Consider the following 16,868-nt stretch of genomic DNA (forward strand, 5'->3'; position numbering starts at 1 on the left):
GGCGGCGGGCGGGGAGGTGCTGGGGCGAGTGGCGGCGAGCCGGAGGTCACTCGGCGCGGGGGCGCAGCATGGCCGCGGCGGTGGTGCTCGGGGGACCTGCGGGCTGGTGGCGGTGGCACCGGCGGGTGCGCGCCGCCCGCGCGGCGATGGGTAAGGAGCTGCCCCTCCCCTCGGCTCCAGCGGCTCCGCTCTGACCGACGGGCGGTCGTCGCCGGGCGGGGAAAGGCCGGGCCTTCCCAGGGGGCTCGGCCGGGGAGCGCCGCTGCCGCGCTGTCCTTGGCGGCCGCGGGCCCTCCGCGCCCGACGGGCGCTGGAGCCGCCCCGCCGTGCGGCGCCCCCGTGGGGGACCCCCCGGGGAGCGCTGGGGGGGCCACCGCTGGCACGGCGCGCTCCCGCGTTATTTGAGGCCGTACCGGAGCTTCGGAGCGGCTTAGCTCAGTGAATGTTTTCACTCATTTGCTTAAAATAGTATGCCTGGAAATTATCAGGGCCCACAAGTGTTTCCTGTGGCACCGGTGGCATGTTAGCAGTACCTGTCGCCTCGATTTGGGCAGTTCAGCCCTCTCAGTCATTGTATGCGGTTATTTTCCTTAAACTGAAGGTAAAAAAAACTGAAAGCAGCACGTCCTCCTGTTCCAGCTCCGCAGGCACTCACTGGCACATATGGTTCATTCATGGGCGATGGAAGGACCTTTAAATCTCCCGTCCGTGCAAGTGAACTTGCAGAACTGGAGCTCAAACCTTTTCCCTTTTCTAACTTGGAAATCACGCTACTGTTTCCAAGTATTTTAGCTGCTGAAGTAGGTAATTGCAAATATATCTTCAGTAGTCTTTTCAATGTCATTTTGATAGCAGTCTGGTGCTCATGTTTGTTACTGTGTAGTTAGGTTCCAAACAGACCAATAGGCGAAGACTTTTCAAGTAGTGAAGTGGAAGAAATATATTATTTTAAATGGTATATGATTCTAAAATCTTGACACCAAAGGGTTTCAGGAATTATTTAATTACTTTTAGGTAAGTAACTTCTTAAAAATTGTAATTCCCCTTTAAACCTCATTTAAACTGATCAACAAAAAGTGTTTGACACTTAATTCTGAAATTAGCTTTCAGTGTTATTTTTGTTTGACTGTCTCTCTTCCACTAATGCATGATTTTTTTTTTTAATAGTTGCAGCTCTGGTGTTGTGCTAAGTAATAGCTCAGGTGCAGGAGGCATATTGGTCATGTGCTAGTAAAGTTAAATACAGGAGACCTGTTTGTGTATTTAGTACCTTTTGAGATACCACAATTGAAAGCAGTAGCTTTCAATGTGTTTTGAACTTTCTGTGTATGGTAGCTGTCAGATAAGAGCTTTGAAATCCACTGTCTTGGTCAATATTCCAATGGTCATGTTTAATGTAGAGAAGATGGAAGGGATCTCATTTCTTGGTGTGGAAAGCAACCCAGAACACTACACTGGCCCTTAAAGTTGAAAAATGTAGTTTGCCTTTGCCTGAAGACCTTAGTGAGAAACTGTGACTAAGTCTGAGGAGAAATTGTGACTCTCCCAAGAAACTTCCATAGAACAGAATTTCACCCACAGCATTTAAGCTCTGACTTACTTAGTCAGTAGTGACTGCGCTGAAAGTCCTGTTGACTCTGAGAAGTGTTTATGGGATGAAGGTCTAAGGATTAAGCCTTCTTAACTGCTAAGCTCTACTGCTTAGTTGTATGTCAAGATTTCCCCATCTCTGATGCGTTTATTAGGTTTGCCATCCTTTTCTTTAGTTTTGAGTAGTCTAAAAGTTGTCCTTTGAGTAGTGATTTCATCAACTGTCGTTCTGAGAGAAACGCCATCCTAGTGAAGGAACTCTGCCAGCTCTGAGAGCTGTCCAACACCACTGCTTGGTTAGCAAGCAGGCTGTCTTCCTTCACTTATTGAATGCTCCTTAGTTACTTGGTCAGTTGCTCTTTGAAGCTGGAGTAGACCATGATGGATTGTTTCTTCTGTATGTTTATACCAGAGGCTGTTAAATCATCTAGGAGGAAAATAGCTGAGGGTAGATTTTGGAGAAGCATCTTGGGTATGTATGTTTGTGTATTAGCAAATTGGATAGAGACCATATAGTCTTGTGATCTGCAGCTGGCAGTCGCTGGCAAAGTTGCTTCATGGAGAGGGTGCATATAACCTTACTTAAAAATACATTTTTGATGGATGTGGAGAAATCCTTTTTGGGGACCGCTAGGGAGGATGAAGGGGGGGGCTAATGAGGTATCATGGCTGAGAAAGGAAGATTTTCTGGTGAATGAAGATTCATCAGCTGAGGGAGCTGTTCATCAAAGAAGACAGTACCTTTCCAGAGAACGAAAATGTCCTTACAAATAGTTTTGGATGAATAGTAGAGACCCATTCAGTTAATAGTTAAATAGTACTTTTGTTGATGCAGGAGCTCTGAACTGTCGAATGATTCCATGCTCTGGTGCAGAGAAGCATTAATTACTAAGCAAGGATTATGACAGAAAGGCCTACTGCTCTGAAGTCCAACACATTACTTAATTAAGGGATCAAGTGTACATTTGATATTCTTTTTAGATGAAAAGTACATACTACATGTTTTTGTCTTTAATGTATTAGCAAATGTTTAATGAGGTATAGCTACAGATAAGAAAAATGAGGTAAGAAGACTCTGACCGTTACAAGATAGCATGCCTGTTTTTCATCAGTAGACCTTTACAGAGGCAAGGAAAAGCAAGTGGGATGTTTTCAATGTAAAGCTGGCCAAATGTAATCTTCTTAAATTATGATTTTGGCAGAGTGCAGTTCTCAAAATCACTGCATAACCTTTAAAAGCCTGTGACCCTGGGGCAATTTAAATTCCATTGGCAAAAGCTTCTAGAAGCAGAAAGACCTGATTCTGCCCATGTACAGCTGGCTTCTCTAACTTCTATTTTCTCCATCGAGTTCTCTCCAGGATCTAGTTCAGTAGAGGTTTTTTGAGTTTCCATAGAGAAGTCTGCAGAAAACACAGAAGCTCTCTCTGATCCTTTCTTTCAAAGCAGGAAGGAGAAAAGGGATGGTGTCCTCTATTATACTTGTACCAGAATTTAAGATGCTAAATCAGTGGCAAAATCCTTCATTTAATGTCTCAAATTTAATTGTCATCATGTTTCCCTCTCCTTGTCAAGTTACTTCATATGCAACTGTATTTTCTCATAAAGCCTTGAGCAAAACCAGCAGCTTCAGTAGTTGAGCTTCCTCTGGGCATCTTCCCATGCTCCTGTTAAATCTCACCTACTGAGTTGGAAAAAAGCTCAAGATTCACTGAATATTAATATGACTTGCAACCGCTCTGATAGGAAGTTCATATGGGACAGGAATATGTAGGCTATTATCCCTTGCGCCAGATTTATCCGTTTCATTTGACTGTAGAGCTAGGGATTCCATCCCAGGAGCTAGGCATTTTGGTGAACATGGTTCAAAATAGATTTTATAAAGCCAAAAAGTAAGTAATATAGTTGAGATTACAATTTGAGAGTTACTGGTTTCTCAGTCCTGTTCTTGGCCGGTTAGACTGTGCTTTCCTTCAGAGTACAAGCATATTGGACCTTTCCCAGCTCTACTGTCTGTGGTCCTATCCAGCTATTAGTTCCTTTTTGTTTGAATACACAGAGATGTCCTCTGCACTGCATATTATAATGTCTGTGCAGTCTAGTATTTGCAGTGAATTCAAGGGACCACTGGAGCTGAAATTCTTTCTTGAAACCGTAGGAGTCATTACTGTGGGAAATAGTGTAAGATGAAATGTGAACATCTGAAATGATCTAAACTTGTAACTGTCATCATTCAGGTTAAAAAGAAAATTGCTTTCAGTATCCTTACATAGAAGCTTGAAAAGACAAGTTCTAGGTCACTGACAGGCCAGTTTTTCTAAGGACAGGATTGCAATTTGTTAATTTCTGAATTTACTCTCTTAATGGATGTATTTTGTTCAAGAAAAGGCATTCAGAGATTCATAAACTTGCTGATTTTTTCATTAAATTATTTTAAAGGTAAAATTCTCATGAAATTTTAGGTTAGGTCAAGTATTTTTATTGTAGGCTGACTTTTCAAAGTAAAACATTTTTATTTGCATTGTCTGTAAGCCCCTAATATGGCAAGGGGGTCATATATTGATCCCCCTCATCAATGGAGTCTTCATAGGCATGGGGCTCTGCGAGCGCACATTCCCCCTGGGAAAAGCCCAAATTCTTTGGAGTCAGTGTAGCTGTAGCTGGTTTTGCTCACAATTAACTTGATCTGTAGATTAACCCGTGTTGCTCGTTCTGTTTCCAGCGAAGGACAATTAGTTGCACGTTGTATCAGTGATTATTTTAAAAGTAGCTTCTATTGCTCCTACTTCTGATGTTCTGCCCTCTGTTAGAAGTTGAATGTGTACTGGGCATTTTTCCAGCTGTGTGATTGTAGCAGGTTACTGTAGATTTTATGGTTGAAGTAAAATGGACTCAATACCACAGGGACAGTTTCTGCAAATGCTTATACAATTGATGGGATTAGTTAAGCGAACGTGTATGTGGGTTTGCAGAATATCAATCCTTAAATGTTTGAATTATACAGTTATTTCAAAACCGAGCCTGTGCCATGTATCAAATGGTAAACAGTGCCTAGATATCCAAGCTGGACATCACTTTCCATGATAGCACCTGTGGAGTTTCATCTAATATGAAGATGTGAAAAATCGTGTCTTCTTAAACATCCTCTGTTTGGCAAACCCCCAGTGTCTTCAGTAGTCATTAAAAAATATGCCATGGTTCTAAATGCAGTTGATTCAAATTTAATTGAAATCAGCTCTATTAGGTATGTCTGCGAGGTAATTTCATCAGTCTTTTAAGGCGGTTTTCCTGTATTTGAGTACCTGGGGATCTGAAGGTTTTTCAAAGCTCATAATCAAATTATATCATTTTAAAGTGGCTAATTTAACACTGGGCTGTGAGAAGTTAAACCAAACTGAGAAGTCAAACTGAGTCAGGAATTGGACTATTTCTCTAACAGGTCCCAATTCCTGTGGATTTGAATATGTTCTAGTTAGCAAAGAACAGAAAATGGTCCCTGATTCATGAACTAAGACAAGAGAAAATCAACAGAGACAGACAAAAGGGGAAATAATAGAATACAGTGACAGAAAACAATACCAATCAGCATGTTGCCTCGTATTCCAGCCTAACTGTTGCTATGCCTTCTGGGGATATTGCAAAATGTAGACTTGTAAGGAAGGCCTTATAGTAGAAGAATGAGTTAGTTTCATAGATATTTACATTGTGAAGAGCTGCCTTAGAGAAGTAATAGAAATGCTCGTTAGCAGTAGGCCTGTCATTGCCGTCCAATTACCAATTCGTGTCTTAATACTAAGATGTGATGATAGCCATGGAAAGTCATCAAAGCAAAGCAGTCTTATGTGACATGGTAGGGAAAAGTAAGGCAGGATGCAGAGAAGCAGTGACAGAAAGTAGCATGGGCAAAATGTCCTTCTCAGTTCCCAATATTTCCGTGAAGATCTAGGCAAGATTGTATCTGTTAAGTTGAGGCAGGTGGCCAGGTTCTGAAGTAGCTGAGATCTCAGATATGATGAAGGAGGAATCAATGAGATTAAAGCAGATCATGGATGGGTCTTCTAGGTTGTAGCTATGAGTGACAGGCATCACTGCTGGTGTCAGCACTGATATAGAAAAAAAGTATAAAGTTTTCTGAAGATGATTAAGAGATTTCTTGATGCTTAGTTTGAGGTGCTGGTTAGATGTCCATGAGATGGTGTGAGAAAAGAAGAGATCAGGATAAAAGTGAAGAGTCTACAAGAATGAGCCTAAACATGGTAGCCTGATTTATGCTTCTGATGATGTTGGAATTCACAGAAACAAAGAAAACTGACGTTTGGAAGCAGGCCCAACTTTAAAGCTTGATCAGGTTGCTCAGGGTGCTCCAAGGTTCCTCCACGGATGGAGGTTCCACCACTTCTCTTGTGCAGCCTGTTCCAGTGCAAAACCTTTCTCCTCATCAGGGATGCTTTTCTTATTTCCAACTGGAATTTCCCATCCTGCAGCTTTTGGCCATCGTTCTATGTCCTATTGTCCTTCTCTGTGAAGAACCTGGCTTCATTTGCTCTGTAACTCTTCTTCCCTCCCACTCTGTAGGTAGTGGAAGACTGCGATTAGCCTTTGCTTCTCCAGGCTAAGCAAAGACAGTTCCCTTAGCCTCTGCTTATACGCCATATTCTCCAGCTCCTCAGTCATCTTAATTGATGCGTGCTGGGCTGTCTGCAGTTTGACCACATCTCTTGTGCATTGTGCTGCGTAGAGTGGAATCACCGATTTCTTTGACTTGTTGGGTATGCTCTTGTTAATCTAGGGCAGTATGTAGTTAACCCTTTGCTGCCAGGATGCACGACTGACTCACGCTCAACTTGTTGTCTATGGGAATCCACAGGTCCTTTTCTGCAGAGTTGCTACCTGTCTAGCCAGTCCTCAGCCTGCAATGACATCTCCTGCCTCAAATACAGGACATTGTGTTTGTCTTTGTTGAACTTCTTGAGGCCCACTTCTCCAGTCTTTCTGAATGGTAGCCCTGCCCTGCAGTTTTCCAGCCATTCCCCCCAGTTTGGTGTCATACGTGATCTTGCTGCGGGTGATTATGTCCCATCATCACAGTCATTGATGAAATTTTTAAGCAGCAGCAGCCCCAGTGTTGACCCATGAGGAACATCACACATAACTGACTGTTGCCAGTCTTTGAACCACTGATCACTGTTGTTTAAGCGCAACAGCCAGACAATATTTCTTCCATCAGGCAGTCTTGCAGTCCAATCCAGTGCATACTTTCCCCATTTGGCTACCAGGGTACTAGAGGAGGCTGTTTTGAAAGCTTTACTGAAGTCAAGATACATAAGATCCACTGGTATTAAGGGGCAGAGAAAGAAGGATGCTGAAAACCAGGCCTTGAGCCTCCACAGGAAGCTGGAAGCTTCAGGCTAGCAAAAGGAGCAATTTTACATTAGTGTAAGTGAGGTACTAGGGAAGACTGACTCATAGAAACTATGAGAAGAAAAGACTCCAAGACGATTACTATGGCTGATGATGGTGTTTTAGGCTCTTTATTAATTTGTTTCCTAGATTTGACATCTAGCACTTCTTAAGAAAGCAATGTGCTCTTTTCCTGACTTATCTCAGTTTGCACTAAGCATTTTCCCAGTGCAGTTTTCTTTTAAATTGTGCTGCTTCTCTAGCTACGTAATTGCTGCAGGCATCTGTGGAAACTGTCTCAGACCAAAGTTCTCTCAACGAACCTGATTTATTAAATGTGGCACTTCCAAAATAGTGCTGCAGATGAAAGAGCATGACCATTGCTGGCTAAGAGGGAGCTTAAAGTCAGAAAGACTTTAAAATGATTAATCAAGTGTTATTGGCCTAGAGAGGATTCTTTGCTAAGCATTGAGACCTCTTAGAGTCTACATCCAGCTTAGGCACATTTTCTGCATGTGCGCTTCAGAGTTACAGTAGTTCCATAGTTAGTTAGCCTTGTTTCTGGCTGCTTAGTTGCCACATGCCTTAGTGTTTGTTTTCTGTAACTTCTTCCTTTGCCATAAAGGAGAAATTATTTTTTGTAATCGGCAAAGAAATCTCAGCACTGCCAAATTGTGCTGCCCTTGGATAAGGAGTGACGAGACAGTGATTGCAGTAGATGGATGCCTGCAACGCTGCTTACTGTCCAGCATTTGATATGCGTGCAACGCTACTTACAATCCAGCATTTGATACTCACTAACTACTTGTAAAAAGTAACTGACTGAAACTATAGTGTTTTCTGTAGATTGTAGATTATGCTTTATAGTTTGTCTTGGTAGTACAGCAGAGAGAATACAGTGGTTATTCCTGTAAAGACTTCATCATTTTGTATTTATACTCTAGTTTGTTCTAGTTTTCCGTATTTGTTTTTAAACTATAGTGCAGTTCATTACATGGCTCAAAGAACTGGCAATGATTTATTATTGAGACTTTTACTTTTAGGTTAGTGGTTTATATCTGGGTGCAGGATCAGAGGAGTCCAGTTATTATCTGTGAGGCGCTGCATGACATAAAGTGGCAGCCTCAGTCCATTCCTAGAGAACAGGTGCTAAATCTCAGGGCTGCAACCAAAGTTGCAAGTAAGTAAAATAAGTCTGTAAAATGTATATAAAATTTGATTTTGCATTTCCACTTTAGTATTTAGGCACATAACAGAACAGAGACGAGCCTGCATATTTTAAGTCTGTGTTTGAGCTCTTCTCAGACTGAAACTCAGACCTTAGCTTTCAGGAATGTTGCTCAAGTTTGATTATTACTATACTTTTTGAAACACTTACATTTTCCTAATTAAAAGAATTTTCTTTGCTATGTAAAAACTCATTCAGGGATGGTATTTGTGGCTCAATGTGAGGTATAATGTACGGTTTAAATTATGTGGAATAGGAATCACATTTCTGCCCTTTTTAAGTTAAATTATTTAAGTTGTCTAAATCGGTGCAAACAGATTACATGCTAGCTTTCGTTACATCATTGTTACGCACAGCTCTAAAATACAAGTATATTGATATTTATTGTTTTGAAATCAGTGTGTTCTAGGGCAATGGCTTCCAAAACCCCAGTTGGATTCATTGGGCTGGGTAACATGGGAAATCCAATGGCAAAAAACCTGGTAAAACATGGATATCCAGTTATTGCATATGATGTGTTCCCAGAAGCTTGCAAAGAATTTCAAGACTTGGGTGCTCAGGTATAGTAATAAACTTTCTTTATTCCAACAATAACTGTATGTATTGAATGGTTCTTGCATGCAATATTTTTTAAAGAATCTTTTTTTTTCTTGGTTAAGATCACAATTGGAACTAAAACAGCCTAGTGAACATAATTTGAACCTGGGAGGTTGCGCTTGGAGCAAAGTTGTGATTCTACTCTGAGTCATTTTCATGCCATTAGCCAGAATTGCTACCTTGTCAGACTTCTCTAGCTGTTTTTTTTTCCCCTTTTTATGAGAGTAGGTTGATGGTCTGTTCTTTCACCTCCTTCTTTCTCCTGCTTCCTCCTCCCCGAGGTCTAGATGGCCAGTGGGCTGCTTTTCATCTGGTTCCTACTTTGACCTTTTCAGGTTAGATGACCCTAGTTAAAAATTCCTGCTGGCATAGCTGTAAGGGTTATAGGGACATATGAGCTTTCCTGCTGCTTCAAGGTGTAGTCCTCAGGGGCAGGGGAAAAATCTAATTATTTAAGTGCTTATTCTCTTGGAGGTGAGGAAGGTTGTGGTGAGAGAAGAGGAAAGAATGAAAAGGAAAAAGGAGCGAAGGAAATTGATCACAGTAAGGAGGTTTACCTTTCTGCCATATACTCTGTGAAATCTTGGCCCCATTCCAGTCAGTGCTATTGCTTTTGTTGATCCGTTAATACACCCAGAAACCCATTCAGTCTCTCAGATGGTTGGGACTGTCTTTTCTAAGTGTCTGAAACATATTTGAATATTTTTGACATACTTCAAAGCTACAGTAGTTTAGATAGTTGTGGTTGGATGAATAGGTGCATAAAACACTGAAACAAAAGAATATACTCAAGTAAGGAGAAACCAATGCAAAAATAATACTCTGATGTGACAGTGTAGAGGATAGGATGAAATTTTCCAGTGGTGGCAAGGGAATTGTAGGTAGATCTAGATAGAGGAATTGTATGATTTGAAAGTCTAAACCGTTGGAGCTAATCGCAGCTGTTTTAAATAATGAGGTAATGTCAAGATTCCCCAAAGATAAAATGATAAAGTGCACCTGTTGATAATTAATTGCAGCTCCCCCTGAATAATTACAGAATCTTGACCTTAGGTGGGAATGTAAGCTTTTCAGCTTGTTTTCCTAGCTACTGTTTTTATTTTGTTAAAGCAGCTGAGACCCTCAGGCATGAACCAGACCTGTCTTGAATAAGAGGCTGGGCAAATGGAAAGGAAGTCTGTTTTGAACAATTGGTTATATTTTTAATTCATGTTCTGCAGTGGGATCTCTTTGCTGTGGCTGCCCATTTGGATAGCTTATTGCCATACTAATAGAATCCTTGGCACCCACTGCAAGACTTAACATGTGATACTAAAGGTGAACCGTAATGCTTTTAAAAATAAATCCAAAACTATGTTTTAAGATTGTAAATCACTAAGAGAATACATGGGTAGGCTTAAATACAAATAAAACACACTTAAAGAAAATATGTGAACATAACTTCCTTTTCTTGATCTATAGGTGTAAATCCTACCCCAGCTTTTTTTTTCAGGACTTGGAAACTTGTAGGTCCAGGGGGCCTTGTAGAAACTACTGTAGAAGAAACATTGAGCTCCAAGGACTGCTTTCGCTTTGGTCTGGCTGGTAGGGCAAATCCATAAGGAGTGTTATAGAGGTGAAAAGATTCCCCCCTAAGAGACAGTAAATGTTGTCAAATGCCCATTGTTTAAAGTCAGTGCTACTACTAAGGTAGTACATACTAAGGAGTATGATGGATGTTTGATCATAAGTCTGCATGTTCTGTGACTCCGCTTTCTTTAGCCTCTGAAGTAAAGAGCTGGGAGGTAGTATGTGTCAGGAGGCAGCCACCTGCCTGCTGATGGTGAATAGTAAGGGAAAAACTGGCTGAGCAGGAGCATATAGAACCACTTGGGGTCAAACCTGGAGAAAGTTGCAAGGCTACAAACAAGGGAGAATACTGAACAGTGCTGGGAGCAAGTAGGCTGCCTCCACACTCTACTGTCTCTTACCCCTTCCTCATAGTTATCACTTTCTTTCTCACAGAGAGGAGTGCATATATGTCACACAGTTACTTTGCTTCAGTTTACGTATCTTTGAATCCTGTCTCAAATTTGGAAGTTTGAGAGTGTTACTGAAGTAATCTGATGCATAAAGCAGCGTAAAAATAGAGCTTTCTTCATTGTATTCAGTGAGAATGGCATTTCAGGCACACAGAATTATTAATTGACTTATCGTAAATATAAAGAAAAAAATAGGGAAACATTTTGGAACAGATATAAGCAGATGCGCATATTGAAGTGCATAAACCAATGACCAGTATGAAGAAAAGTCTCTCCTATCCAGTTGCATACTGCAAAAGTTTGCTTGAACTGGCAGGTATCAGAACATGTACAGAACTTTCTGGGCTGCTACTCTGAGCCAGTACGGTCTATGTTAGCCATCAGCAATTAGTATTTGGTATCTTTTTTAAAGTTACACACATATTCTTAATGATGCAAAATGCTTAATGTTTCTTAATAGCTTTCAAATCATTCAACTTTATTTCTGAGACAGGAAGTCCCAAATAAAAAAAAAGTTTTGTATGCTGCTTGTTGAACCAAGTAGGTAGGTCTCCTCTGGAATTATCAGTCATATTTGTTACAGTACCAAAAAGCCAAGAATGACAATTCCCACTTTAACTCCCACTTTTTTTGCTACTTACTTCCTCGCTCCTCCTCTAATAATACACATTGGGACTGAACCAAACCAGAGATACTCAGAACTGAAGACAAAGGTGTCATACTCCTATATAAAGAGCTAGGCTCTCCAGTCTCCAGGGAAGCAAGTCATAAAATTAACTAATCAGGTATAGAAGCATTTCTGCTTATAATTGCCTCATTTATTCCTCCTAACCTTTGTTCTTTCGACTAGAGTATGTTTCCTTTTAGAACTGTGTGTTATACCAGATGTTTTGTGTAGTATTAACTTATTCTTTCAAAACAAAAACTGCATGTTTCTGAGTCCCATCTATGCCAGTTTCTTTACTTTTTTTTGAGACTTTGCTCAGTGGATATATACAGTCTTCCCTTCTTTTACTTATTTTACAATAAGTAAAACACAAATCAAGAAGTTTATCATTCTGTGTCCCAGAAATCCTTCAAGACATTATTCAGCATTTCTTACCAATGTGTATATACCTTGCTTTCTTTGATGCTGAGACCTTATAAAAGCATTGTATAAAAAAAGAGAATATATTTACATAAGTGCCTTTAGTATCAAAACTAACAAAAATAATAAAAACTACCTATCGTTAAAAATAGATAAGGAACGGTGAGAGAAGGTCATCAATTTGTTGATTTGCTTACATTATGGAAAGGAACCAATTTTTGAGGCAGCTGTTAAACTGCAATTTCTTTAACCCTAAAGTCATGTGATATGGAAATTCTGATTTATTCACACTGACTAATAACTACATATAAAATTTTGCTTAAGACATTTCTTAAAAGTTTAAAAACCCAAGGCATATAATATATCTAGCAGAAGAGATCATCGTAATATTAAGATTCCTCTTCATCATTCAGCAACAATAAATGGAAAATAAATAGTACAAGGCCTATCCAGAAACAAAATCTACTTTCTGCTTATCTTGCTTCCTGTTTGGAACCTGATCGCTTTCAGTAAAACTACTTGAATGAGTGAAATCTGATTTGATCCTCGTGGGCTGAAGATAAAAGAATAAGCTGTAGTTTTTTGTCGCTGTTTTCCCTGAGCTATGAATGTATTAACAATGCATTTTTTAAAGAAATTAATTATTTAAAACTAGTATTGGACAAAAATATTAGTGGCAAATGCCTTCTGGGTAAAACTCTATGTTCTTTGAGGTCGCTGGCAAAACTCAGTACTTTGGCTGTCAGTATTTCACTTGCTGTGTACGTATCTTAAATACCATGCTGCCTGCCTCTGAGAATAATCTGGGGAAGATAAGTTAGGTATGTTTGTTTAACAACGTAATAGCTAACAATATATTTTGAAACTTATTCGGATATTTTTGGTGAAGTATGCTTGAGCTGATCATTTTCTTTTTTTGAAAATGTCAGCTGTAATATTCTGAGAATCATCAGTTAGTTTATCTGATTATTTTAAGGGGAGGCTCAGAGGTGCATTAAGCCTTTTTTCTTTTTTCCTCAGTCTTCCTCTCTTCCAGTGCTATGTATAAGCCAAGGAAAAAAGTGAGATTTTTGTCATCTTTAGTGTTGTCCCTCCTTTGAAACATTGTATAGATGCATGGTTTATAATGAATTGAAGGTTCATGAATGGGTTGATGGGATGCAAGCATCCCCATTGATGGATGTTCTGGAGGAGCTTCTGTGACATGACATCCTTCTCAATTTTTTAAAATTTTTCTGTTGCTGGATCCAATTAATTGACATTTCCATTAGGAGGGCACAGTTTGTCTCGTGTTCTAATTTTTTACCTAGTTTAGTTGTGACCGGTGACGTGCAAATACTAAAAACAAACTCAGCAAACATGTTTGACATTTCTTTTTCAGGAAATGTAAACTTACATAATTTTTTTTTCTTTAAAAGGTAACAGATTCCCCAGCAGATGTAGCAGAAAGAGCAGACAGAATTATTACCATGCTGCCTTCTAGTCCCAATGCGATAGAAGTTTACACGGGAGCAAATGGAATTCTAAAGTAAGAATTTGCTGTAGTCTGGAGAGTTCCCACTCCTAATCAAGGCTGTGTTACAGAGTTTGTCAAATGATTGCTGTTGCTGTAACTTTTGCTGTGCCTTCAGGGCACTTAACTTGATGTTCTCCTGTGTTTTGTCATTATTGATATTTCAAATTACATGAGTTCTCTTAAGCTGTGCTTGCTTTTGAATGGCTTTTGGCTAAAGTCTTAATCTGATTTTCAGTAGAATAATAATTTATGTGAATTTGAGACAACTTAACTGACTATTATCTACCTTCTCTGTTGCATGTTTCTTTTACCGTAATGTAATGTACTAGAGACAAGTGTAACTAGAATATTTGCTGGCAACAATAACTTGCTCAAATACTTTTTTCTTTAACTTGAAATCCTATAACCAAAATGTCCTGAAGAGATGCCATTGTGTCTCATAATATTAAAGTGCATTAACATAGAATAGCTGACAAGGCTTTATTGATTTCTACTCTTATTATCTGTTTATTACACAAGAAAATATCTAAAGAGTCTGTTTAATCTGAAGCAGCGCTTTTTAACTTTTGCAGAGGGATTTCCACTGAGCCTAAAATCCATAGTTTGCAGAATTCTTATACTCAGAGTTTTTGGACTTGCCAAATTAAAAAATAAATAATATTTAAAAGGCTCTTCTGGCCACATGTGCACTGCTCCTGGCAGGCTGACTAAGGCTACTGAATACCTTTGAAGATCAATTAGGATCTTACTGCTCTCCAGGTTAATAATCTAAAGGAGGAAACATACAGCAGACAGAAGTACAGTGGATTGTCTAAAGCTGATGATAGCTTTTTTAGTTATTGATTGTAGGCAATATGAAGGTGCAGTGATTAGAAAATTAAATAGAGGAGAGGGATTTTCTGTTCTTCTTCCAATATAGAAAATAATAGTTGCTTCCTTCCCTTAGTGTCCATAGTTTAAATCCCCACAAAGTAGGACTGAGCAGATCTAAGTATCCGTAGCTTAAACCCTTCAGGGAAGAAGGGTAATTGGATCAGTCCCACAAAGCTGGGCAAACAGCTGTGGGTGAATTGTATCTAGGATGGCAGTGCTTTGAAGACCGATTGGCAGTACTTATGGCTATAATACAGCCAGTTAATCTTTTGAGTACCTAGATGTGGAAAATACTGCAGGGACCAGAGGATGTGGAAAGCAGTCCTGTGCTCCTGCAGTTTCTCAGCCTCCGTATTCAAAAGACGGGAGTGTAATTTGACAGTAGTGGTTAATTGTTGCGCTGAGTGACCTGGTCCTTGGTGACTGGTTTGACTTTGATAATTTTCTGAAGCTTTTTAAGCTTTACTGAATAAAACATCGATGCTCTGGAGTGTTTAAGGGTTAACTTAGTCATCTCGCTGTGTTACCAAGGAGCCTGTGCCACTGCTTCTTGTTCTAAATGTAAGGGGAGATGATGCAGTACTGTGTCTGCCACGCTGGTTTTCATTTGCAGACTAACTGCAGCAGCTCATCCCTTCTGTGAGAAAGGACAAGTTCTGTGTATGTGGTGCTATTTGAGTCTGGAGCTACAGCGGGGTTCACGACTGTATGTAGATATTGAGAGACGATTTCCAGCTATCTAGGTAACTCCATTCAGTGAATTTCACTGTACTGCCAGCAGCATGCAAGGCGCAGCGAGGCTCTTAATCTGCCATATGTAGCTTTAGATTACTCACCTTTTTATGACCGAAAAATTATGTTGTTTGTTTTTGTGGCGTTTGCTGGTCCAGTGGACATTAAATCACAGTGCAATTGAATGGAAAGAGGGATAAAAATATAATCAATTTTTTATTGTTGAGGGCATTAAAAAATTTAAGTGCATTTTTTTAAACACATATACAACTTTTTGCGTTCTACAGTTTGGGATAGAATTCTGCCTAAATTTACTAGCTATCAGTGGGAAAACTTAACATTTTTTTCCATGCTTCTCTTTAAATCTGCAGTGGGCTTTTGTGGTGTTAGTTATGATCTTTATGTAGAATAAATTGTAGCAATGATTAAAAATGCAGTCAGGCTATTCTGATAAGAACTTAAGATATTGTATATATAGAGAAGGAAAATTGTATTGTTATATATGGAATTTTAGGCTGCATCAACATTTAGTTCAGTTGCTTAGAATGCATGTTAGATCTGTATGTGATGTACTGCTCAAGCCTGCATGATGGCAGGTTTTCCTAGTGCAAACTTTTTGTGTAATTTTTTTAGAATAGTGTTTAGGAAGAACACCCTTTTTTGTGTTCAGCTTTTATTGTGTTTTGAGTCATTCAAAATTGTGCGGTACACATACTCAGGAGTATACATACTGATCTTGCTCAATAGAGTTTAAAACTTTTGTTTATTAGTGTACAAAAAAGCGTGTGTGTTCATTTCTCGTGCTTAGGAGAGCCAGTGCTGTCGTAATAGTTGCAGATGTCTTGTGCATCAAATACTTAATAATTAATCTTTATTTTAGGAAAGTAAAGAAAGGCTCATTGCTAATAGATTCCAGTACTATAGACCCTGCAGTTTCAAAAGAATTAGCCAAAGCAGTTGAAAAAATGGGAGCTGTTTTCATGGATGCCCCAGTTTCTGGAGGTAAGTCTTCATTAACAGTTTACCTCATATTGGACACGTCTCTTTGTTAGCAGTCTCAGCCACCAATTTGTACCCTTGTTGGTACATGTTGCTTTTCTTTGCTATATGTACAGTATTCTTTTTTTGTTGTTGTTCCATTACATTAAAGAAATGTATGTTATTTTAGGAATATTTTTAGAGTATAGGAATATGCTTTTGTGTTAGACCTGGAGAAACTGAGCTTCCACGTGATATGGTTCAGGGGTCCTTTTAATTTAACTTCTTTCAGAAAGTTACATTTTTGTGTGGGTGATCACATCTCTTCAGTCTCCATCCGTTTCTGTTAGGGAAAAACTGTTTGGTTACCATTAAGCAGTTCTGCTACTTTTTCATTCATTAAAAAGGAGAGAAAGAAGGGGGGAAGAAAGGATTTCATTATCAAGAAAAAACAGGGCTTTCCTCTGGTTTTATAACAGTTGAAGAAGGTGGGTGATATTTGTCTATTCTTGAAGTTGCTAACTATCGATCTTGTGAATATTTAATCTCTTGTAAGAAATAATATAGGGTAGGGAAGTCTTTCGTTTTGTGGACAGAGGAGAGCAGAAAGATAAAATTAAAGTTTTGAAAACAAAACCAGAGCTGATAGTTACTATTGTTGAATTCTTCTCTAAAACCCCTAGGACTGGAAGGTGAGGAAAACACATTTTTTACAATCCACTCTAAAAATTAATGTAAGTGGCATCATGAGAATTCTTTATTTTCCTGTCTTTGATGAGGTAATTCGGAGAGTTGTACCTGAAAGAGAATAAAAATGCAGAGGGTAGAAGAGAATTTGGCCTTACAG

The 16,868-nt window shown here is 39.3% G+C and overlaps 1 protein-coding gene across 1 annotated transcript in view; it reads left to right on the plus strand.

The window, feature by feature from the left end:
• The window catches only part of HIBADH (3-hydroxyisobutyrate dehydrogenase), an 85,603-nt gene continuing 68,735 nt past the window's right edge, over positions 1-16,868 (plus strand). Inside the window, exons 1-4 of the mRNA XM_087751443.1 lie at positions 1-150; positions 8,617-8,777; positions 13,341-13,450; positions 15,924-16,045. Of these exons, the coding sequence (XP_087607569.1) occupies positions 69-150; positions 8,617-8,777; positions 13,341-13,450; positions 15,924-16,045 (475 nt within the window). The 5' untranslated portion in view covers positions 1-68. The remainder of the gene's footprint in view (positions 151-8,616; positions 8,778-13,340; positions 13,451-15,923; positions 16,046-16,868) is intronic.

This window comes from Nipponia nippon, unplaced genomic scaffold (genome assembly GCF_047370975.1).
Source record: "Nipponia nippon isolate SJK-2023a ecotype South Korea unplaced genomic scaffold, ASM4737097v1 scaffold_1, whole genome shotgun sequence".
In the NCBI taxonomy this organism is placed as follows: Eukaryota; Metazoa; Chordata; class Aves; order Pelecaniformes; family Threskiornithidae; genus Nipponia; species Nipponia nippon.